This window comes from Kogia breviceps, chromosome 11, assembly GCF_026419965.1.
Source record: "Kogia breviceps isolate mKogBre1 chromosome 11, mKogBre1 haplotype 1, whole genome shotgun sequence".
NCBI classification, from domain to species: Eukaryota; Metazoa; Chordata; class Mammalia; order Artiodactyla; family Physeteridae; genus Kogia; species Kogia breviceps.
Genome location: NC_081320.1, coordinates 52,151,487 through 52,175,748, shown reverse-complemented (window position 1 = coordinate 52,175,748; position 24,262 = coordinate 52,151,487). Strand labels below are relative to the sequence as shown.

The following is a 24,262-nucleotide window of genomic DNA, read 5'->3' as shown; positions in this document are numbered from 1 at the left end:
AGAAGCCTTTTGGGAAACAGCTAACCAGTTGTTTCTCCAATCAGTACCACCTTGATATCACAAAAAGCTGAAACATGAAAAAGAGCTGTGCTTTTTATAATATGAATTTTTAATCTGTTTACTTCTATCAACTAAATTAATTATAGAGATTTTGAAGATTATGGATTTTTTGCAAGTAACATGGTACATCATGTTACTTGCAAAAGATCTTTAAAGAAATCTTTCACTTACTAATGCATGAAGAAAACTTTCAAAAACTAATGTCAAAAAATTAAAAAAAAAAAACAAAAGGAAAACTAATGTCAAATAATAAAGGTGATATTCTTGTTTTGTCCCTAAAAATGAAAATTAAATGATGAAATCTAGGGGTTTGTTATTTAGTTTAATTTTACTTGAACATCTTGTTAATCTGAACGTGAACTATGCTACCTAAAAAATTTGGTACGATTAGGGTTTGCAGTACCAATTTCCTATGTTTTGAAAAAAATTTTTTCCCTCAAATATAAAACCAATGCATGAACATTAGAAATAACTTAAATCTTCTAGATATTTAACCTAGAAAATAAAAGCATCCCATAATTTTGTCCTTATACAGTTAAGATTATAATCCTCCATTTTTAAAAAAAATGTACTGATTTTTTTTCCCTTTTTCCCCTTGTTTATAAGAATGTGTTCATATTCTGTATGTTTTCCAATTTGCTTTTTTCATGTGAAACAAGGTCAATTCCTATCTTTTTATTTTAAAGACTATATAATACAAATGAACTATGTTTTACTTAATTAGGCTTCTATTGATAGACATTTTGGTTGTTTCCAGTTTTATCCAATACAAACCAACTGAAAATAAACATCCTATGTATGTTATTGTACACTGTTATGAGTAGATTTAGGGTGGATTCCTAGATCTGGTACTGCTGGGGCAAAGGGCACGAACAATCTAAACTGCCTCTCCAAATTGACCCCATTATAAGATCTCCTCTTTCCCCAAACTGTGTAAGTATGCATATCATCTAAACTTCATCTCATAGTTGGGGGGAAAAAAAAAGAGAAGTAATTGTTGCTTGCTTTCTTTATTAGTAAGGACTGGCAACTTCTCATATGGTTACCAAACATTACCAAACATTTAGAGTGTGTGTGTGTGTGTGTGTGTGTGTGTGTACTGCCTTCTTCATGTCCTTTGCTTTTTTTAATGTTCTTTACCATCTTGCTGAATCCTAAAAACTCTACGTACATTGGCACTACTAGCCATTTATCTGTTAAGAATGCAAATATTCTCCCCATTAGTTGTATGTATTTTAATTCAATTTATGGCATTTTCAACATGTAGTACATTCAATTTTTATGTAGTCAAAAATCTCAATTTATTGTTTCTGGGTTTCATGTCCTGCTTAACACAGTCCTTCAAATCTCAAGGTGGTATCCATATGATTCTATGTTTTTTCTTTTAATATTTCTAGGATCTTATTTTTCACAATATTTAATCCTCCTAGGATGTATTTTGGTCTAAAGAGCAAAGAAGATATTACTCTTGCCTTTCCTTTCCCAGACAGCTAGCCAATTATCTCAATACTACCCATTTTCCACTACTCTGATATGTCATCTTTGTTATCAAATCCTTGTGTATCCTTATGTTTGTTTGGGGGCTGTTTTTCCAGTGTTCTACTTATGTGCTTCCATATCTACATTGTGTGGTTTTAATCATTAGAGTTTACAGTCATTCCCTGGGTACTCATGGGGGATTGGTTCCAGGAGCCCCCGATGCTGAATATCCTTATATAAAATGGTAATACAATGACTGTAGTGGAAATTTCAATCCACAGTTGGTCCTCTGAGAATATGGAGGACATTTACATAAGAAAGGGAGAAAATAAACCAATACTTGCTGTTTTTATGCAAAAAAATGAATAAAATTGATGGTGGGCATGTCTGTGAATGAAACGGTGATATATATACCTTTTTGATATTGCTCTGAATTGTGAACTACGTATTAAATGCCAAAAAAAATTTTTTTTAAATACTGTTATCTTTAGTAAGTATTCTGGAAATCAATGGTGCCAGTAATCTGGCACTATTCTTCTTTTTCAGAATTTTTCTGGCTAAAAATTGGCTCTTTTTAAATATCAAAATAGTGCTGTCTCAGACACACTAGTATTTCACATGGCAGTCAGCAGCTTTGTTCACATTCCCTGAATTCTCTTCCCACTTTTTCTCTGTCTCCCCTAACTCTATGCCTGACTGTCCTTACTTCAAGAGCACTTCAACGCTCCCTTTTACTATTTAGGACCTGCAACTCTATCCCCTGTAATTCTAATCTACAATTAGTGTGTAATTCCTTTTTATCCCCCTAACAAATCTTAAAATCTACTCAGTTACCCATGTAAGAATTACCATAAAGACTTTTCATCAAATCTGGAATGACTTGCAATCCAATACAGGTCTTGAGACAGTTCTACCTACAGTCACGATATTCTGACCCTTGGACTTGGACCACCTAGCCTTAAGACTCAAATGACCCCTTCCTCTCTTGATGCCAAATATAATTTCTTGAAGAAACTATACAAGTTAAAACTCCCTGTCAACTCTCTGCTTCCCATCACAGTCATTAATGTGGGCTTTGCTTTCTCAAGCTTTCCTAGTGGCCTCTCCTTGGAAACAGTCATTTCAGCTAGAAGAGGGAGTTACTTTCAAACACTGGGACATAATTTTTCCATTTGTAAGAAGCATAAGCACTGCTTTTAGGTCTTTGTTTTACTTCGTATCTAAAATAATGTCCAGGGCTTCCCTGGTGGCGCAGTGGTTGGGGGTCCGCCTGCCGATGCGGGGGGCGTGGGTTCGTGCCGCGGAGCAGCTGGGCCAGTGAGCCATGGCCGCTGAGCCTGCACGTCTGGAGCCTGTGCTCCGCAACGGGAGAGACCACAGCAGTGAGAGGTCCGTGTACCGCAAAAAAAAAAAAAAAAAAAAAAAAAAAAAAAAATCACTTCCATAATCACATTTCAAGCTCTCAACACTCACATATGCAGTGGCTATCATACTGTGGATGGTGATGCAGCTGGAGAATATTTCCATCCTGATAGAAAGTTCTAAAGAATAGTGCTTATGTAGAGAACCAAAAACCACAAGCCAGAACAACTGTGCTTCCTGAGTGTAAGTGATGAGAGCATAAAATATTATGGAAGTTAATTCAGCTAATATGGAGGCTAAGTGTGTTTCCTTTCTTTTCCTCCTCATGTTTAATTTCCCCCAAACTAGGTATTTGTGTTGATGAGGAAGACAGTCCCACACAGGGCAGAACATTCATTATTTGGTCAGAGCTGTTCAAGTAGATAAAATAGCTCCTCATGTAACTTTTGGTATAAATCATATGAACACAATTACTAAGAACTTTTCTTAAGGTCAGCATCTTTATAAGTCTTCCTTCTTATCTGGGAGCAAGGCTGTGTAACTAGATCTCCTGGATATATCCCCACACTTGATCATTGCCACTGCTAGGTTTTAGCTTTTTACCAAGTGCCACAACCCAATTATATAATCATGAAATGGCCGATCTGAACATATCCTCACCCTCCCACCCCCTAATCTTCAGCCACATATATATAAAACTAGCTAATGATAACCGGTGGAAGGAACACCCTTTCAAATCTGAAGACACTCTAATCACTTACCAATAAGATGGTTTTTCTGAAGAGGAATTATCCCTGACAGTTGTTGCCACTTCATTCTTCTTGGATAACAAAACCTAAGGTATGTTCACATCTTTTGCCCTATCTATAGTGGACCAAAACCTTTTCCACAGGAGGGAAGGGGTTGTGACTGAGAAGGAGCACAAGGGGGAACTTCTAGGATACGGTAATGTTGTATTTCTTGACCTGGGTGGTGGTTCCATGAGTATTTCACTTCCCATGCTCTGAAACAAAACTACAGTACACTGGAGAGGATCCTGGGCCATCCCTAAAGACAACAGATTCACAGGGCACACAGAGCCTGAGAACTCTGGAGGTCCTGAGATAAGGGACATCTGGAGGGCTACTTATCTTCTAAAGACTTATCAGCTGGAAAAAGTCACCCAAAGGGAGCAGTCCTCTAAGAGCTCTCAGGCACATCCTCAGCGAGACAATATTACATAAACATAAGACAAGGTTTCCCCCCCTTCATAATTCACTGATTGTTTTTTCTATTTCTCGTATCTTCCTTTTCAAGTTTCCCTTCTCACTCACCCCTCTATTTTATGAGACTTACCTCCTAATTTACTCATATATGCACCTCTGCTTCACCCTGGCAAGTCCACTCGGCTTGCTCCCGGTGTTGCCGGCTGGCACTACTGATCTCATCTTACCCTCATATCAGGGCTGGGGAAGTCCATCTCTAAGCCTGCCTCCCTAAGCAGAGCAGTTTTTGGTTTTTGTTTTTAAATTCTGCTGGGCAGATGGAGGAGGACTTGGGCTTCTATGTACGAAAGTGATCAGCCCTACTCCACACTCCTTTATAAGCCAGCTGAAACTCTGGGAAGAACTATTCAATGGAAACCAGTAAGTTGGTGTTTTCTTAATAAACATAAAAATGTTCCCGAGAATAATTAATATTTTTAAACATTCACTTTAAAAAAGAAAAAAAAGGATTGGCTCATTTTTTTCCTCCCCTTCCTGAATGGCTACGGGCTTAAAATAATTCAGTGGAATTTACTGCTCATCTTTTATACTTACTCAGCTTAACTAATGTTTCAGTAAATTTTTCACAGTTGATTGCAACTCGGCATAATAGATGGATGAATTGATGATAAGAAAAGAAGTAGTCTAGCAGCATACGATCATAAACGTCATCTTTGCCCTGAAGGTTAAAGATGATAAAATGGTTGCACTTAAATTGTATAATAAAGAGCATATTTTGTGCAAACGTAATAAGTTTAACTAAAAAGCTGATTAAATATTTAAATTCTATAAGAACCTAGTTTTAAATTCCAAGTTTCTGGTAATGTTATTAAGATCTTAATTGTCACAAGTTTATTTTCAGTGTGCAAATGCCTTCAATTAAAATTACCCCTTATTTCTATATACTTTAATAAAGTAAAATTACTGTAGGATTTTAAAATGTGACACTTGAGCTCTATAGACAAATAATCAAGAAGAGTGAATTAAATTTGATTTTTGAAATAGAGTCCAAATAATTTCTGTAATGGTTACTACAGTGTTAATTATTTTAAATATTTTATCTTATAAGAACTTCTTAAATGTAGTTAAGATCTAAAGATAGCGGGCAAGGGAGAATGTGAATAAAGTGGGGTGAGGAAAGATAAAGTGGAAAAATTGTTTAGAAAAGTGTTGGAACTGAGATAAATTATCCTGTGTCAATGTACCTTCTCTCTGTAATTTAGAATTAGCATTATTTTAGAGTTAAGTATTAGAGAACAAGAACTAGGCTACAAATGATGATAAATCTATCAATCAGTGATAATTAGGCTTAGGTCAAAGGATTATAATTAGAGGGCAGTAAAAGAAGTCATTGATTATATGGCAAAATATAAACAATAGTAAGTACCTAACTTGACCTTTCAGATTTAGATATATGACCCATTTATAATTTAGCCTAGTGACAAATACTAATGAGACTGTTAGGATATTTTTTGAGGGGGAAAAAAACTTACTACTTGTGCTTATTGTTGATTTTGCAAATATTCAACCAACATTTCAGAGCAGGAAAAAGTCCAAATGAGTCTAATCTTCTTAGGATCCACAAAATGATCATTTAAGTCTAATATACTCATAACTGCCAGAGGGGAATTTCAAATTACTGTGTACTAGAAAAACATGGTTTTCCTGGCATCCCAACATACCTTACTGGTTTCCACCATTGTGGGCAAGAGGCACATATTGAGTTCAGGGCGCGGAGGCCGAATATTGCTTTTCCCTCCTATTAGCTTGGTATTTTCTCGACAAGGGAAATAAGGTCCAAGAGACACTAAGACATTAAAAGTGTACAATAAGAATAAATGGAAAAAATAAATCTCCATGTTTCAGTGTGCAGAAAGATTAAATGCCAACCATGTTCAGTACCGTGCTAGATGAATACATACTTGGTATATTACTGTGATGGTAAGTACAATGGTTGTGTTGTAGAAATGGAACCAGAGTATGAAGAAAGTCATGGGGACTCAAAAGCACAAGTTCCTTGAGGACATCTGAAAATAAAAACACAATGTGGGTATTTAAAAATTGGCGTATGTTACCTGCTACTTTCAAACTCACAAATCCTATTGGGGTGACTGACTGCAGTGTGGCAGCTAAAAAGTTTTAGAGTCTAAAACTGTTTTAGCACTTAACTCTGGGAGAAATTCTGTCTGATGCTTAATCAAATCTGGATCAGCAAAGTTACTAAACAACAATAGGGCATCATTTAGAAACCAAAGTTTAAAACTATTAAGAGAAGCATCATGGAGAAGTACACTGAGGGAAATATTTAATGCATACTGATTATGTACCTTTATAAAATCAACTAAAGCAACTTATAAATCTAAGGTTCAAAATTCTTTGGATCTGAGAATCCTTAATCTACTTTTAATGTTTCATGATGCTAGCTGGACTGATTCTCATCCTGTAATTACACAGGAGTAAAGCTCATGATGATAGGCTACTGGCAGAGTTTCTGGCAATTAGAGGTTACTGCTATGCACCCCTCCTCTCTCTCTCTCTTTTTTTTTTTTTTTTTGGCCACGCTGCACAGCCTGTGGGATCTTAGTTCCCTGACCAGGGATCGAACCCATGCCCCCTGCAGTGGAAGCGCAGAGTCTTAACCACTGGACTGCCACGGAAGTCCTGCACCCTTCCCCTCTTAATGGAGAAGTGTAGGCCTGTAATTCTACAGAACATCAGGCCAACACCTGCCAAGACTGACTACTTCTACATGACAGTTATACATGTCATTTTGAGAAATTGTAAATAAGTAGCTATAGTCTCTAAAGATTATTTAAATGGCTTCTAAGGCAGTAAAAAATTCAATATGAATTTAAAACAAGGGGGTCCTTTAACAGACACAAATTATCATTATAAATATGCAATTAGTAAAAATGTAAAATACTCAGGAGTCTAAGAACAGCTACTAGGAAGTATCTTCAGGCAAAAGAACTCACAGGGAAATAATCACCCCCACTCTTTACAATGTCAGTTCTAATCTGTAAACATCTGCATGATTCTACCTTGTTTAAATAAGGATCAGAAGATTTCAGAGCTGTAAGAGATCTAGAGATAACCTTAGGTCAACAAGCCCATATATAAAGTGAACTGCCTATAATGACATAGTTAATTATTGATATGTTAAGAAAGAGAACTCGATTTTCTTAGGATCTGCTGGCCAGTGTAACTCACACATAATAAGTACAAATGTCTTCCAAACCCTACAGACCTAACATTACATCTTACATATACACACACAATCCCACAAAAATGTTCTTCCACTAGGTTTTTACACAACTATATTTTCCAAGTAACTTACCTATACAGGCATTTCTAAGTTCTGGAGGGCTATAGGAATTAAGAAGAGTTAACAGTTTATGGGCAAATTCAATTCGCTCCTGCCACTGGATTAATGCTTGTTTCACATCTGCAAACACAAAAGCATATGTAAATATGCCATTTGAGATCAAACTTCCTCACAATTATTTTCTGTTGTAAACTACAGAATGCTTACACTTAGAAATCCCAATTAATTACATAAACATCTTTGGTGAAAGCTAAGTGATTATTTTCATGAGATGGCTACTATTGTTAAACCTGCTGTATTTCTTTTTTTTTGGGGGGTGGGGGGGTACGCGGGCCTCTCACTGTTGTGGCCTCTCCCGTTGCGGAGCACAGGCTCTGGACGCGCAGGCTCAGCGGCCATGGCTCACGGGCCCAGCCGCTCCGCGGCATGTGGGATCTTCCCAGACCGGGGCACGAACCCGCGTCCCCTGCATTGGCAGGCGGACTCTCAACCACTGCGCCACCAGGGAAGCCCTGCTGTATTTCTTAAAAGCACATATTTTAAGTGATGATATGCCCCATTTTCTAGGAATTTATATGTATTTCAAAGTTCACACTACTTTATAGGGACATGAGATGTTTGTTTTATAGTTATTTCTCTTGAAAATAAATGATTTAACCTAAGCCATGGAAGTTTCCATCCAGAGGAACTTCACAAATACTCATGTTGTTACTGTGCTTAGAAGTATTTTCCAATCTCCTAAATCTTGACACTTATAGCATGCTTGCCTATTTTTCAGGCAGAGATAAAGAAAATAGACAAGAACATTCCAGTTTTACATCAAGAAGTCATGATAAACATTTTCCTAATGGTTAGCTAACATCAGCCCCATTTTCTGTACATAAATTAGAAAAGACAAATTCTCTGAAGCATGTGGTTTAAAAGTCTTACTTCACTCTTTAATTGTTAAAGTAATAAAAATAAGAAGTAGGACTAGTCAAACCTTTTCTCTGAAGATATGGGCGAGTAGATTTCAAAACTGAAAGGAATATTGACAGAAGTTCTACTAAGTCTCCAGTCACGTGGCAAGCTGTGGCTTCATGATACATCATGTGCAGTGTGTTGAAAGACTACAAGTGATTAAAAAAAATGAAAAACTTCATTTCACTTTTACTTTATTGAGCCACAAAATGGTACTGCTCATCCTCTAGGACAGATGTTTTCAGACTATGTTGTGTGCATATCTGCACAAAGCAAATGTATCTGGCTTTCTATATCTACAAGTCAAATTCTCCCATTCAGCTCTTTTAAAATACAAAATAGTCCTCACTTTCACAGTGTGATATTTTGTGTTTACATTTTACTTTGAGGGAATAATTTATTTAATCTGATTTTTTTTTGGGGGGGGGTTACTGTTTGCTCTAAGCACATATCTCTAAGACTGCAAGCTTTAGAGATTACAAAGCAGCAGCAACAACAGGAAGACTGGGGAGAATAGGTGACTGCTTTAACTAACTTTCCAGGGTTTCTATGAAAGACAGTGGTGAAATAGCTGTCAGTCATACTGAAAATAGTAGGTCTGAAAGAGGTAAAAGAACTCCAAAAGGTAGGAATTCCTTTATTCATATTGGCTTGTTAAATCTTTTGATTCCTTTAATGGTACTAGTTTAATGAAATCCTTAGTTTTTTCCTATTTCATTTTACACCAATGCATCTTCTTTCTAATCCTCCCAAATCAGTCCCCCATACTATTCGCAATTCACAGCTGAAAATTCATAACCTAGAATCAGTGGCAGTACATAATCTGAACAATGTACTTGTGTGGCATTTAACCTGTAAGCTGTGAGGACAGGAACCATGTCTGTCTTGTTCACTGCTGTATCCCCAGTGCCTAGCACAATGCCTGGCACAGAGTAGACATTCAAACATCTGTTGAATGAAAGAATGAAATTCTCACTACTCCTCTTCACATACTTTTGTTTTAGCCAAACAGAAATATTTGGTATTTGTTGAATACAACCAATACCTTCTTGCCTTTGTGATTAAGTCATTTATCTAAATGTTTTCCCACTTATCTCTGCAAGTCCAAATTCTTCAAAGTGCAGTTTCACATGCTGTATTCCTATTCTATAATACCATTAACTGAAAAAACTATCCTACCTCTTAATTTTCAGGGTGCCCTTGGCATGTACTTTCATCTTACCTCCATTATTAGACTAAAGGATACTATGCACCTCTGTGGACTTAAAATCATCTCACAGTTGTGGATTTTCAATAATCATGGGAAAAATTAACAGCTGATTGTAACCACCTGTAACAATCTCACTAGCTTCCTCTGATGAGGAACTGTGTCAAATAAGCACACTCTTGAGAAATTATGTGTGTCCTCAATTAAATCCTACAGATTTCATCCATTTCTAGTCTTACAAATGAATTTAATAAAACTAATTTATTTCAAGTGTTCTAAACACAAACTGAGGGGAAAAGTATGTAATTACTATGGAAAAAGAAAACAGCACCCAAAAACTGTGACCTAATTCTTCTTGGAATGTAAATTAGCATTTACTGATCTGCATATTTAAAATCCAGACACCTGTAAAACAGTTTACAATAAACTTTAAATATCCACAAAACAAGAAGTGTCGGTGAGAACATTAAATTAAAATAAATCTATAGTAAAACACAATAAAGTATTTACCTCAGTCATCAGGATCAACCCTCGATTAAATACAACAAGAAGTCTGTCTTCATCAGATTCTAATAGTATTCTGAAGGCACTAGAAAACACAGAGTCCAGTTTGAGAACTCTGAATCTGAACAGAACACTTAGATGATAAAAAAAAAAGAAGTAAATTGTCATTTAGGTTCTCTACTTTCTTACCTACAAAAAAGAGACAGCTACATCTAGTTCTTAGTAATATAATAAAAGATAATATTAAATAAGAAACCCTCAATGCAACTTAGAGAAAAGTTATGTCTACTAGTATTACACTGGTCAGCTCTTAATTATACACAATGGTGGAAGAGAGGTGCTGACAGGAATATTTTTAAAGTTTCAGTAGAAACAATGTTTCTTTTTATAATGGGTTTATCTTCTACATTATGTTAAGTTCCAGATAACAATAAAATACACTTGGTGTTATTGAAGCACTCATCAGCTAGTTACTGAGAAGAACAACAGGAGGGGGAAAAAAAAAAACCCCAAAACATATGTTGGCCTTGAAAATAATCTACATAATAATCAACCAAAACTAGCTGCATTACTCTTGTTAATCGACTTTATTTCATTATTAGGTACTGGAAACTGCTATTATATAGTACAACTGGAAATCCTTCTACTTTAATGAGATGTTTTCTTTCATTTAAAAAAAAAATAATCAGGAAAGCTCCAAATCTTCTTTTGAAAATAAGCTTTAAGCAGTAAACCTTGGGAAAACAATGTTTCAAAATTAATGCCAAAATTCTAAGAGTTCCTTTAAAGACTCCTGGCAAAAGCAGTTAATTTCATTTTGTATACTAATAAACAATCAAATTTTAAAGTTTTCCGAAGAAGATAATCTTAAATAACCTTATCTTGGGTTGACTAGCTTAAGATACAAAAGTGTTCAAGAAAGTATTGCCAAAAAATGTGGGCCTAATAAAAGACCAGCCCCGGGCTTCCCTGGTGGCGCAGTGGTTGAGAATCCGCCTGCCGATGCAGGGGACACGGGTTCGTGCCCCGGTCCGGGAAGATCCCACATGCCCTGGAGCGGCTAGGCCCGTGAGCCATGGCCGCTGAGCCTGCGCGTCCGGAGCCTGTGCTCCGCAACGGGAGAGGCCACGACAGTAAGAGGCCCGCATACCACAAAAAAAAAAAAAAAAAAAAAAAAAAAAAAAAAAAAAAAAAAAAGACCAGCCCCAAGTCTTAGATTTAATATACAGAAATTAACCTGGAATTAATTTCTACAGTTAAAGGAAATTAAGTGTAATTTGTAGCAGTTCCTTTATAGTCATTCAATAACTTCTGTAGCTCTGAACAATTAACTGTAAAGATCATATTTTGGTATTTTGGCGAATTCCTACAGTTAAAAAAGTTAGATCTGGGCTAACTAAAATGAGAAACATATTAACAATGAAACTTATCCAAAGATGGAGTAAGCTATTTCTGGAGACCTCTAGAACTGAACTGTCCAAGCATAAGTTAGAATGAATTGCCACAGAGAGGAGGATTTAAGCTTTAGGTGGAAGATAGTACATTAACGTTCCTTCCAACCCTAAAATTCTATGATTCTGATAAAACACACATAGATAATCTAAAACCTAATCAAAATAAAAACTATTCAAAAGTAGCTAATTAACTCTCAAAATATAAATTCCTCCAAGGTGTCTAAAGGTTTAAATGCTTTCCCAATAACCCTAAAGAAGTGGTAAACTTTCAGTTATAAAGAATTTAAATTATTCCTCTTTAAATGTCAAGATGATGGTCCCCATCCCTTCACTTGTAAAAACAACACAAACAAAAAACACCAGAAAATATCTTTTTACCTTATTAAAGTAGTCCAGCAGGAGCGGCCGTCTAAGCAACGTAAGTAACAACTTATGGTTGTTTTCTTAAACTGTTTAATATCTTCCAGTTCTTCTTCTCTCATATCTGGCCTCTGAGCTATGAACAGCTGCATCAGGTTAAACAGTTCTTCTACTGCCTGAAAAGGGCAAATAAGCATTATGATGATCTATCTGCTTCTCATTTCTAAGTGTTATGCTCATTAGCCAGTTCTTAAAATTATACAAATTAAGTTAGATTGCAGTACCATCCAAGAATAGTTATAAAATTAGCAGTGGATTCTATTTTTAAAATGTAAAACATTATTCACTAAAAGAAAATAATCTTAAAATAGAATTTCCAGATTAAAAACTACTACTAAATTCAACTTGTTCAACTTTAGTCTTAAAACTGTTTAAATTACTAGTTTTACAATGTCAAATATATGTTCCAGAGATGGTATGCCCATCCTTTGCCCCCCTTTTCTATAGTAAATGAGAAATTATTATTTTGTCATAAAGATTTTATACCCCTCAATTACACCTGAATTAATACTGTTTTTGAGAAAACCCTCTGTGCCAACATTTGGAATGATCTTTCTAGACTGACAGATGATCCAGCTCAAGATGGATGAAATGTGGGAACTAACATTTTAGTGAAATCACTAGGTGTGGTTTTAGAAACTCATTTACTCATGGGCATGTTAGGAAAGGGCTGTTCTTCTAACACATATTTATCAAAGACCTGAAACCCCCAACCTTCATATTTTTCATGGCAAAAATTGATTTAAGCACCATTTTCATGAAAAATCTCTAACTGATAAGTTCTAAAATAAAGATGTTACATTTCATTGATGCCTAACAACATTAGGGGATAAATATTCTAACTCACCCAGCACTCATCAAAGGTATATTTAACTTACAGACGTCATGTTTAGTAACTAAACTGGAGATTATTTATGTGAATGAGATAGAGAAAAATCCACTAAATCTTAATAAATTCTGTCCTAACTCCTTCTAAGTTGGGCAGACTCTCATTCTCCTTCCGTATTCTTATAACCTTGGCTTTGAACCTCTTTTGGTACTTAACATAGTCACTTTCTTTCCTTTATTATAGGCATTCTAACTTTCTTAACAGGAAATAAGGTTATTCTTTCTGGGTGAGAAATAACAATTCACTACATTATGTCTAAAGGACAGTTAATGTCCTTCCTTCCTTCAACAAGAAAAAGAAGTGTAGCACACAATTCAAGGATGCCAATACTTAAAATACCCTTTTTATTGTAGTCATTTGACTGAGCTCTTAAGTAAATGCTGAATGTCTTGAAAATGTCTTGAAAAAGTTCCTTCTCCTATACTCCCCTTAAAATAAGCAAAAAATTTTTCTTAATAGCAGTTTTTAGCCTCTGGGTTGACAACAGCTTGAAAAAGCGTTCTGCACTCTGATTCCAACCCCCTTCCCAGATGTATACCCTCTTGGTGTAAGCTTGAGTTTACAACAAAGAGTAAGATGCAACAATTAAAAGAAATATCCAGGAATGACAGCCTAACATGGAGAGGGGAAAATTTAAAATAAAACCTATAGTCTGCAGAGAAAAAGGGATCAGATTTAGATGGTATGTATTTGTACTCTGATAGGCCCACCTCTTAGCCATTTCATTCACTTGAACGTAGTGTGAACAAACAAAAAAACCATAGGGAATACTACTACAGCTAAGATAAAATATCGTCTAGCTTACAGCTTAGCATAGCATGTAGATGTTGATAATATCTAAACAGTAAATACTCACTTCCTTAAAACTGTACCACAAAGCTGAGTTTTTTCATTAGGTATATATGAAAGACTCATTAACAAAACCACAAATTAACACAGGTAAGTTCCATTAGAGATAAAATTTCAATATCAACCTAAGAAAAATTATCCACACAATCAATTTTATAACATTTTATACATGTATTCAAGAAAACAAATAAACCTTAAAGTCTTTAAGAAAGAACAGTTAAAGTCAAACTGTACTCCCATATTTTGTCACTATATCCCACAACGGGGGAAAAACAGGTATTTCCAATCAATTTGAGGATACAAATACAAGAGTTATCATTTTACTCACTCCAGGGTATTGGCTGGCATGTGGTGTAAGATTCTTAAAGGCCCACTGAATGTTCTGGTGAGAAGCCAGTTGTCGTGTAAATGCAGGAGACTGTTCACAGCAGAGCCTCAGAATGCCGTAGTAGGCAGGCAGCATCCCACGGTTAAAAAGCACCACATCCTGATCATCATGGTCAGCAAGGATGTAATTGAAGGCAATGTTCTTGGTTACCACTGGGTTCTGAACAATAAGGCGGATATTCTCTGGACAGTCAGCACACACATTGTACCAAAATGAAAGCAAAGCCTGTTTATTGTGATTTGTAGCTATTGCTGGCTCAGAAAGTTTAGGCTGGAAAAGGTTCCACAAATCCATGAAATATGTGGAAAACATCAGCTTCTCAGTTTTGGAAATTAAACAGTAAGTCATAAAGCTAAAATAGGGCACTAGCTTTGTAGTGCCATGAACAGCAGCATCAACATAAAGTTTGGCTCTTGAGAGCAAACCAAGGAGCACGTTGTAGACCTGATGTAGGACTACTGTTGTGTCTGGACTGAGTGGAAGGTCACGGGTTGGGATGTGCAAAGACCTTGTTGACCGGAACATCTGGCGGAATGAATTGCTTGGTATAAGGGACACCAGAAGATAAGCTGCAGCTATAAAATGTAAAACAAAACTGTCAGATGCTTACAAGATATAAAATAGACTGAAGAGCAGTCATTAAACACAAAGTCACTCTTCCCTTTAAAAATTGAAATGAATAAAAATTAAGGGACATGAACATCTCTTTTAATATCTTTCTGCTCTACCACTGGTACCAGAGAAATCCCAAGGAATGACAAAAGCCTTCCATTCCGTCACTGCTATTTTTTAAGTGGTGACAACAATCTCATAAACAGAAAGTTTTAAACCTCTTTTGTTTAGCTTTCCCAAGATGTAGAATTTTCCCACTTGTTTTATCATTTTATTTCTTCTCAGGGAATAATATGGTTTAACAGGAAGAACACAGCATTTGGAGCCAGAAGACCTACATAACGCTGTCTGACATGTCAAATCATTAATTTGGGGTCTTAATTTTCCTCTTCTTTATCAATTATTACAAAATAATTCAGTATTATTTTGTAGATAACGGTAAACTTACATTATAAAGATAGAATGAGATCTATCTAAAAGCCTTTTATATTATAAAGATTATATATATATGCCAGTTATAGAACATTAACTTTGGAAAATCTCTGAAAGTCTTCTAGGCTAACTTTGCATGCAAAGAAAGAATCCCTTCCTTCAACATACCTGGAAAATGTTATTAAGCCTATGGTATAATTCTGAGAGGATAATGACTCATTAGTTGAACCCATCTGTAAAAGGAGTTACTATTAGCAAGGCACTAAGCTAGGTACTTTGTAAATATTATCTCATTTAATCCCTCACAATCATCCTGGAGGTAGGTGATGATACACTGGAAAATCTGAATCTTAGAGAAGCAAAGACCAAGGTCACACAGATAAAAAGGGGGAGCCCAGACTTGACCTCGAGAAACGATGATGATGACGATGATAATGGTAACAAACAAACAAACAACAAGAACTGCTAACATTTATCAAATGCTTAAATTTAACACATTCTTTATGTAGTTGGTATTAGTTTTATTATCTCCACTTTTACTCAGACTTAAAACAGTAAGACTACCCCATTTTCCACAGAAAGTGGCAGAGCTGGAATTCAAACCTTGATTGTCAGACTCATGAGTTAATCATCCTAACAACATTCACTACAGAGCCTCCTCAAGGCATCTAATGCCTTAGTATAACCCTTTTCAATACCCCTACTAATTCTGTCTCCCACTCTTCTACCTATAATTTGATAACTTCCATCATACTGCCAAAGCAAATACAGTTAGGGTTTCTAAAATTAATTGTAATCTCTTTTACGGATTTATGTCAAATTAAACTATTTTTGCATAATACTCCATTTCTACATATTTCGTCACCTATATATTGCTCTGATTAGCCTGTTTTCAGTTAGGTTCAATTTGGTGGTATGTGTTTCAAATATAAAAATTTGGCATGTAGGTGTCATCTTCATCAATTTTGTATAAAACTGCAATTGAGAAAATAATTTTATTAAAAAACTTATTCAGTTTAAGTTAAATACTTTTACCCCAACATTTTTTTTTGAAAAAATTTCGAACACTGTTAAAGGTTGAAAACATTCTACTAAATAATGACCCATGGACCTACCACATAAATTCTACAATTAACATTTTGTTTTGCTTTATCACATACCTAACCATCTACTTACTTCTATAAAAACTATTTGCTTTCAAGTAAAAAGTAAGTTCTGCTAGGGGAAAAACCCCCACAACTTTTAAATTATTTTTGTCTTTGAGAACAAACAGGGAAGTCAATGTGGAAGAACAGACCATCTTTATAAAAACTGCCTTGCTGTAACTTAAAAATTCCTGGGTCTAGAGAACTTAGAACGAATCGTCCATTTCTATATGGCAACTAAACTATTTTAAGACACCTATCATGTCACCATTTTCTTTTCGCTAAATATTCTAAACAGTCATTCCTTAAATTTATTTTGTAGGATTTAGAAGTATTTCTCTGTAGCTTTTCTTCTATACATGTTACCCTAATTCTTACTGAGTTATACGGATTCTATTTAAATATTTGAGCCCCTATTTCAACTTACATTATTTCAAAAGCATGTTTTCGTATTTCTATAGTCTTCACTATTATAATTTTTAAATAATGCATAACAATTTATTTCCTATCTGAACATCTAGTTTTAAATTTTTCACACTTACAAATAATGCTGTTGGACATTCATATATTGGATGACTTACTTATACCAGAATCCCTGCAATAGTATTACTGAGTTGAAAAAGGGAAAAAAAATTTAAGGATCTTGGTACATACTGTTAAAACTGCATTTCATAAGGGTAATATTAACTTACAATGTCGCTGCAGTGTATGAGAATGCTATTTCTTTAGCACTACTATGAATGTTAGGTGTACCAGCTAGCTAAAAAGCTTTTCTTTTTGTTTTGGTTTTTTTGTTTGTTTGCCTGGTTCAGCAAAAGTTTTTAATTGTTTTATGGTCAGAAGTCAGGACATGAATACCAACCAGCATATGTGTCAGCTCTTACAAATATCCCATTACTGTAGGGTTAACTAAACTGGCAGGAAAAAAAGCCTATGAGCAGAGTACCATTGCCAATCCATGTGTACCCACCACTGAAACATGTTTTCCCCTAATAAACCTTTTATTTTAGAAGAGGTAGAACAGACAGTTCCTATACACCCTTCTCCCATTTCCCGTTGTTAACATATTACCATAGTATATTTGTTGTGACTAAGGAACCAACGCTGGCACATTACTATTAACTAAATTCCACACTTCAGATTTCAATAGTTTTGTCCTAATGTTCTTTTTCTGCTTCTAGGATCTCATTTAGGATACATGCGATTTAGATATCATGTCTCCTTAAGCTCCTCTTGACTGTGACACTTTCTCAGACTTTGTTTGGAAGACCATGACAGTTTTGAGGAGTAGTGGTCAGGTATTTTTGTAGAATGTCCCTCAAATTAAGTTTATCTGATGTGTATCATGGTTAGACTCAGGTTATGGGATTTTGGGAGGAAGACCACATGATGAAGTGCCCTGTGCATCACACCATACCAAGGGCACATACTATTAACATGACTTATCAGTGACATTTTTAACCTTAATTATCTGCCTGACTTAATGTTCATCAAGTTTCTTAAAGTTATTTTCTCTATCCCTCATACTCTACTCTTTGAAAGCAAGTCACTAAGCTCACACTCAAGGGGGTTTCCCTTTTTTGGGGGAAGATGTACATAAACTTTTTGGAATTCTTCTGTATGGGAGATTTGTCTCTTCTCCATTTCTTTGTTTATTCAATCATTCATTTATATCAGTATGGACTCATGGGTATTTATATTATACTTTGGATTATAATTCAGTGCTATGTTAATTATTTTTTTCTCTCAAATTGTTCCAGCTTTGGGCATTGGGAGCTCTTTCAGGTTGGGTCTAAGTCCCTTTGACATACCCCCATCATTCTGTTTTTGGAGTACTTCCTTACTTTCTGGTTCTACAAGATGCTACAGGCTCATCTTGTATATTCCCTGCCCCAGTCCTACAATCAGCCATTTCTCCAAGGAGCTGTGTTTCATTTTATGGGAAATGATGTTTAAAAACATGGATCTGGGTATTCGAGGTGCTTGCTGCTACTGGAGTGTCACTGATTGTATGCCCTCTCAGCAGAAAACTAGGAAATATGATCTTAATGATTAAATTGAATGATTAAAGAATTTAAAAAATTAACTACTTTGATTTTTATTTCTTTTAATACTATCAAAAGAAAACATACTCTGTGTTTATTTACAATCAGTTACCTATTCTGTGAAGTATCTATTTTTGGTATTTGTCCATCTGTCTTCCAAGATCTTTGTTTATTCCCTTCTGGCCTGGGTACAATAAAGATATTTATCATTTAACTCCCATAACTTCAGAGCATATTTTCCTCTCAGCTTGTTTTGTGTTTTTATTGCCACTTTACTCTTAGCCTTCTCAAGTTACTTTTTTTTTTTTTTTTTTTTTTTTTTTTTTTTGTGGTACGCGGGCCTCTCATTGTTGTGGCCTCTCCCGTTGCGGAGCACAGGCTCTGGACGCGCAGGCCCAGCGACCATGGCTCACAGGCCTAGCCGCTCCGCGGCATGTGGGATCCTCCCGGACCGGGGCACAAACCCGTGTCCCCTGCATCAGCAGGCGGACTCTCAACCACTGCACCACCAGGGAAGCCCTCAAGTTACTTTTAAGACAGGATTTTCTGACCCATTACTCTCTTCACTAATGCTGATATGCTTTGTGATTCTATCAAGAAAGGAAACAAAAATGATAGTGGTGGTGATATCACCCAAAAAAAGACAGTTTCCTATCCTTAAAAAAAAAAAAACACTATAGATATTTGTAAAACATCGCCATAGGTTTTCAAATACTAATATAAACTTTGGCGTGTAAAACAATATCTCTAAGAGCCTTTTTGTATTATACAATGGGCATATTATGATCACCTTAAAACAAACAAAAAACGAAACGTGGAACAACAACGAAATGGTTTCTTAAATTCTGAACATTTGACTTACAAGTCCTGACTCTAGGATAATTGTGAGCCAAAAGAAACCGCTCGACCCAGTTTTCCATATTCTGTAGGACCCAGCTGTGTGCCAGTTTATTTCGGGGTGTCTGCACTGCCAACCAATCCAGACACTGAGAAGGATTGTATTCAATTACCTACAAGTAAAATGACAAGAACAGAATATAAGGCTAACTGAATGAGCAGTTACTTTTTTAAACTTACTTTTGGTATGTGCATCAGACACTTTAAAGCTAAATAGTTTTTTGAAAACTAGAACCTGAAAGAAGTTTCACACCCATGTGTTTTCCCATTTTTAAAGCAACTTATTTTTATTAACAGGAATATGTTCAAGGAGAATCTGTCATTAGTTTACAAAATAAAATTATAATAACCAAGGACTCTAACACAGGACCAATAAGAGAACTCCATGACCTTTAAAGTCTTAAGTTTACAAAGTTATTTAAAAGTGCTTTTAATTCTCTAAAGTTGCCATCTTTACTTTTCTTATTGTTTGCCCAATCTGCTACTATAAGTGAGAATGAAAACTAGCTCACTACACTGCTGGGAAGATTTTTTTCATTGGAAAAGGAAATCCTAGGAATCTAGAGTAGGGGTTGGAAAATTATGGCTCTCAGGAGCCAACATTACGGCTTCTGTGGTTTGCCTGTTTTTAAGTTTTTATTGGAACACAACCATGCCCACTCATTTACATTTTGTCTATGGCTGGTTTTATGGTAAAACAGCAGTTGAATGGTTCTAACAGAGACCATATGGCCCACAAAGCCTAAAATATTTACTATTTGGACTATGAAGAGAAAAAGCTTGCCAGGCCCCTGGTCTGGAGTGGGCATTTCCAACACTCACTAAGAAGAAATTCTGTAACGTCAGCAGTAACTCTGGAAGAAAGGAAGTGGTTGGTGCTTCCTCTGTATTTTCTATCAACTGCTGAAAGCACCTGGTTTGTATTTCTAGGGCTTCTACCACTTCACGGAATCTTTTTTGAGGATATGGGAATGAGGACCTCGGATGGGCTGAAGACTGTTTATGACTCTACGAGAAAGTCTTTAAACATCTGAGACACTAGGGAAGAACTCTTTTCTCCCGTAGATCTTCTGACTAAAGCATCTCTTCTTCCCTTGACCTGTGACTTACTAAAACCATTTTGAGTTACCCAAGCAAGAAACTAGTACTTAAAATGTGAGTGATTGTGTTAGAAAAATAAAGCCCTCAGAAAAATAAACACTAAAACATCTGCTGCAAGACTTACCTCCCATATCCTTTGCAGAATGTAAGATGCAAAGGGAGGCATTCCTGGAGGTCCACCAGCAAACTCCATTAGCATAGTCAACAACTTAAAGAAAGGATTGGCTGCCTATAAGACACGTACATGACTGTGTATTTAGATCTGTTTGAACCCATCATTTCCAGCGGAAAACAAAGAAGTATAACTCTTCTACAGATCACATTTAAATCTGTTGTGTTACGTTAGAGAGCTCAGTACTCATACATATGAACATGAACTCTCATAAAGCAGAAGGGTGAGCTCAGGATACAGTGTCAATTGCGTGGGAGCCACATGTAACAGAAAACATCTATTTTTCTGGATGTCAATTTGGGAAATAAAAGTATCAAAACTCTTGTTAATGAGAAAACCATGTTTATAGGAAAATTTAGATTAAAAGTTTCCTGTAGCAACCTTTGCTCTCTGAGGTATAATTTATATTAATATTTGACATGTATTATCAAAGTAGCTGTAACATTTTCATTTTATGAAAATACATACTTCTCCACCTAGGCAGAATTCTGGTTAGTCTACTTTCTTCTAAGGTACAATAGGATATATGCTTCAAACCAAACAACTTTAAAGCTCAGTATCTAGGTGGCACTGTGATATATTCAACTTATATATAAATTTATATTTAATTGGGAAAATGACATTTGTGACAAGATGTGAAGAGGTAATTCAGTTTATTCAAGTTACATAGTTAAAAATAGTTGTTGTATTATGAGGGAAGCCTTGATAAATTTTTTCCCAAAAACAATTAGAAAGGTTCATTTGAAAGTACTGGCAGTGCTGACAGCAGTCTGAAAAACATGAATGAAGAGATGTCTACATACCTCAGGAGTCAATTTTGCTATTGATGTGAAAAGCATAGATACAATCTAAAACAAAACAAAACAAAACAAAAGGGATAATTTCAGAATATTCTTCTACAAATTACCAAAAAACTTTAAGACTGTTTCTCAGCACTTACATGTTCTGCAAGTCGATTATTGTATCGACAAAGGCTGAAAATCAGATTACAAGTTTGTCTTATATTGATGCCATCACGAATATGTTGAAACAAGAAGGGAAATCCCTGTTAAAAGCAAAAGTTGTTCATTTAAGAACTATTTTGTTGTTATTTTTGTGATTATCAAGTGGTCTAATATTGAGACGGTATTACCTTTCCTCCTGTTAATGCCGCCATGTCAGTCTGTGATAATGTCAAATGCCTGAAAGAAAACATTAGTGGAAATAAGTTTTTCTTTCCTCTATACTACTTTATAGCCATTTGCATCATGACACATAACAAAATTGTTGATTCAGTTACAAGTGTACCAAGCCACCATCATAAAATGATTTTTGAACTTTCTGCTAGCTAGACTTGCTCACTAGACATCTTTTAGACATTTTTCACAATTCCAAGATTGGTACATGGAAGTCCAAATCTACTTTATTTCCATTTAATTAACTCAATATTTTGGTATACTGTAACACTAGGATGGGTCTAACTTAGAGAGCTTTTTTATGACATGAGAACCTTCAAAACAAAACGAACTTCTAAGAAATAGACAATTTCACTTTCAAGTTTAAAATTACTGCATATTTCTTTAACTTAATATAGAAAATTTCTAACACATACAAAAATAGAATACTGTAAGCATCCCATCACTCAGTTGCAAACTACCACCTTACGGTCAGTCTTGATTCATCTGTACCTCCTACTCGTTTAAATATAAACTATTTTGAAGCAATTCCAGATATTTTATCACTTAGTCCATAAATTTCAATACATATCCCAAACATAAATTTCAAAAACATAAACACTACCATTATTCACACCTAAAATAAATTAACAATTTCTTATTATCATACAAGATCCAGTCAATGTACAATTTCCTCAAGTTTCTAAAAAAATTTTTTTATCATTTGTTTGAATCAGGATCCAAATGAAGTCCTCTGTTGACACTGGTTGAAATGTCTTTTAAAGCTCTTGTAGACAACTGGTTTCCCCTCCGACTTTGCTTTTATCTTGCAATTAATCTGTTGAAGGCGGCAGGTGGTTTGACCTGTAGAATTTCCCACATTTCCATTTTGCTGATTATATCCTTGGTGTGTTATTTTAACATATTCCTGTTCCCGTATTTCCTGTAAACTGGTAGGTATTAGATCTAGAGACTTGATCAGATCTAGGTTTGACTTTTTAATCAAGAATACCTTATAAATGGTAGTGTGAACTTTCATCAGGAGGCACACAATGAAAAGCTGTCCCTCTTTTTGTAATGTTTTCAGCCCATGATGATCATTTTCCTAGATCCATTATTGCATTTGGGATGCAAAATACTGATATTCTAATTCCAGCATTACTTGCTCATTTGTTAGCTCAAATACCTCTATGATGAACATCCCTCTCATTTACCATTTGGTTGCCATGAAGTATAATTCTTGCAGGTAAGATAAATACTTGATACTGTTCCTTTATTAATAAGTTTCCAAAATTGTTACTTGGTTTCTTAATATACTCCAAAGGTTGTCAATAATTTAAAAAAAATTTTTTTTAGGTATCATTATGAACTCATGGATATAAACATCCATGATGTGTTTTAGTCCACTTGCAGTTGTTATTACTATTATTGATGCTCAAGTTGTCCAATCTGTGACCAGTAGAAACCTCCTTGACTCTTGAGACCTTTTAACATGACCTCAGTAGTCTTTGATAGCCTCCTTGCTTTCCAAAATGACAAGATGTTCGAGGCTTCCCATTCATTTCTTGCCCAAGACCTGGAATTAGCCATCTTCTCAAGGAACCTTGATTTTTTTCAGTGGGAAATGTTATCGAGATGCCAGGGTCACTCACTGATTTTTGGGTTGGACAGGATTTCTAGGCCTTTTCAGAAAATGGAGATACATAATACATTTTTTGTTTGCTTAAGACAAAATATACCATGAACTCTACTGATATTCCCAAATTCAGATTTAGTTTTGAAGAAGTTATGTAAACGTCTTACAATTTTATATTTGTATTTCTCTTTTCTTTTTCTGAAAATCTTGGTTTCTAATGACATTAACAATTATCTATTTGTTTTATTCTATAATACAGTTTCAGAATAATAATTCTCATTATACTACTACTCACAATATAATTAGTAAGACACTTGAGGATAATTTTACAATTCTTTTTGTCCTTCAGGTACATCCCACTAAAAATTACAGTTAAATCAATGTGTTTTAAAGTCACTTTAATTCCTCTCCAGTGGCTATGTCACCAACTCCTCTCCAGTGGCTATGTCACCAACTCAATATACAGTTAGGCTCATTTATTTCAGTCTGCTTTTGATTTTTAGGGATTGCATTTTATTAATTTATTTATAATTATAGAAAACATTTACATGATTCCAAAGATAAATCTAAAAAACAAAACACTGTACTATATTCAAAGAAGTCAAACTTTCATTCCTGTCCCCTCCAGCCTGTTTTCCCCTCCCCCAACCACTGGAAACTTTTAAAATTTATTTTTAAAAATTTAGTCTTCAATTAGAAAAATAGTCAATTCTTGTTATTTGTAGTACTTACATTCTATAAAGAGCTGCAAACACTGAATTAGTGAACACTGAATCACTGCTCATAGGGTAAACATACACTTCGGTTCCTGTGAACCTCTGGTCATAACATTTTCATCAACAGATCAATATGTTACCTTGTTTAATGTGTGTTTCTGTTTAAAGACACCTGATTTAATGTTGACACATTAGCACTGAATACAGAGCA

The 24,262-nt window shown here is 35.3% G+C and overlaps 1 protein-coding gene across 5 annotated transcripts in view; it reads right to left on the bottom strand.

Annotated features, from left to right (window-relative positions):
• The window catches only part of USP34 (ubiquitin specific peptidase 34), a 238,339-nt gene that overhangs the window by 8,733 nt on the left and 205,344 nt on the right, over positions 1-24,262 (bottom strand). For 3 of the 5 annotated variants that reach the window (XM_059079238.2, XM_059079240.2, XM_059079239.2), the window contains 13 exons: positions 21,678-21,726; positions 21,486-21,590; positions 21,349-21,393; positions 20,498-20,602; positions 19,238-19,385; positions 14,082-14,716; positions 11,974-12,131; positions 10,148-10,226; positions 8,453-8,579; positions 7,483-7,590; positions 6,068-6,172; positions 5,828-5,952; positions 4,701-4,824 (listed from right to left, as the gene is read on the bottom strand). In XM_059079238.2, coding sequence (XP_058935221.1) covers positions 4,701-4,824; positions 5,828-5,952; positions 6,068-6,172; positions 7,483-7,590; positions 8,453-8,579; positions 10,148-10,226; positions 11,974-12,131; positions 14,082-14,716; positions 19,238-19,385; positions 20,498-20,602; positions 21,349-21,393; positions 21,486-21,590; positions 21,678-21,726 — 1,913 coding nt within the window. The remainder of the gene's footprint in view (positions 1-4,700; positions 4,825-5,827; positions 5,953-6,067; positions 6,173-7,482; positions 7,591-8,452; positions 8,580-10,147; positions 10,227-11,973; positions 12,132-14,081; positions 14,717-19,237; positions 19,386-20,497; positions 20,603-21,348; positions 21,394-21,485; positions 21,591-21,677; positions 21,727-24,262) is intronic. The other 2 variants (XM_059079242.2, XM_067007549.1) reach the window with 2 other exon arrangements.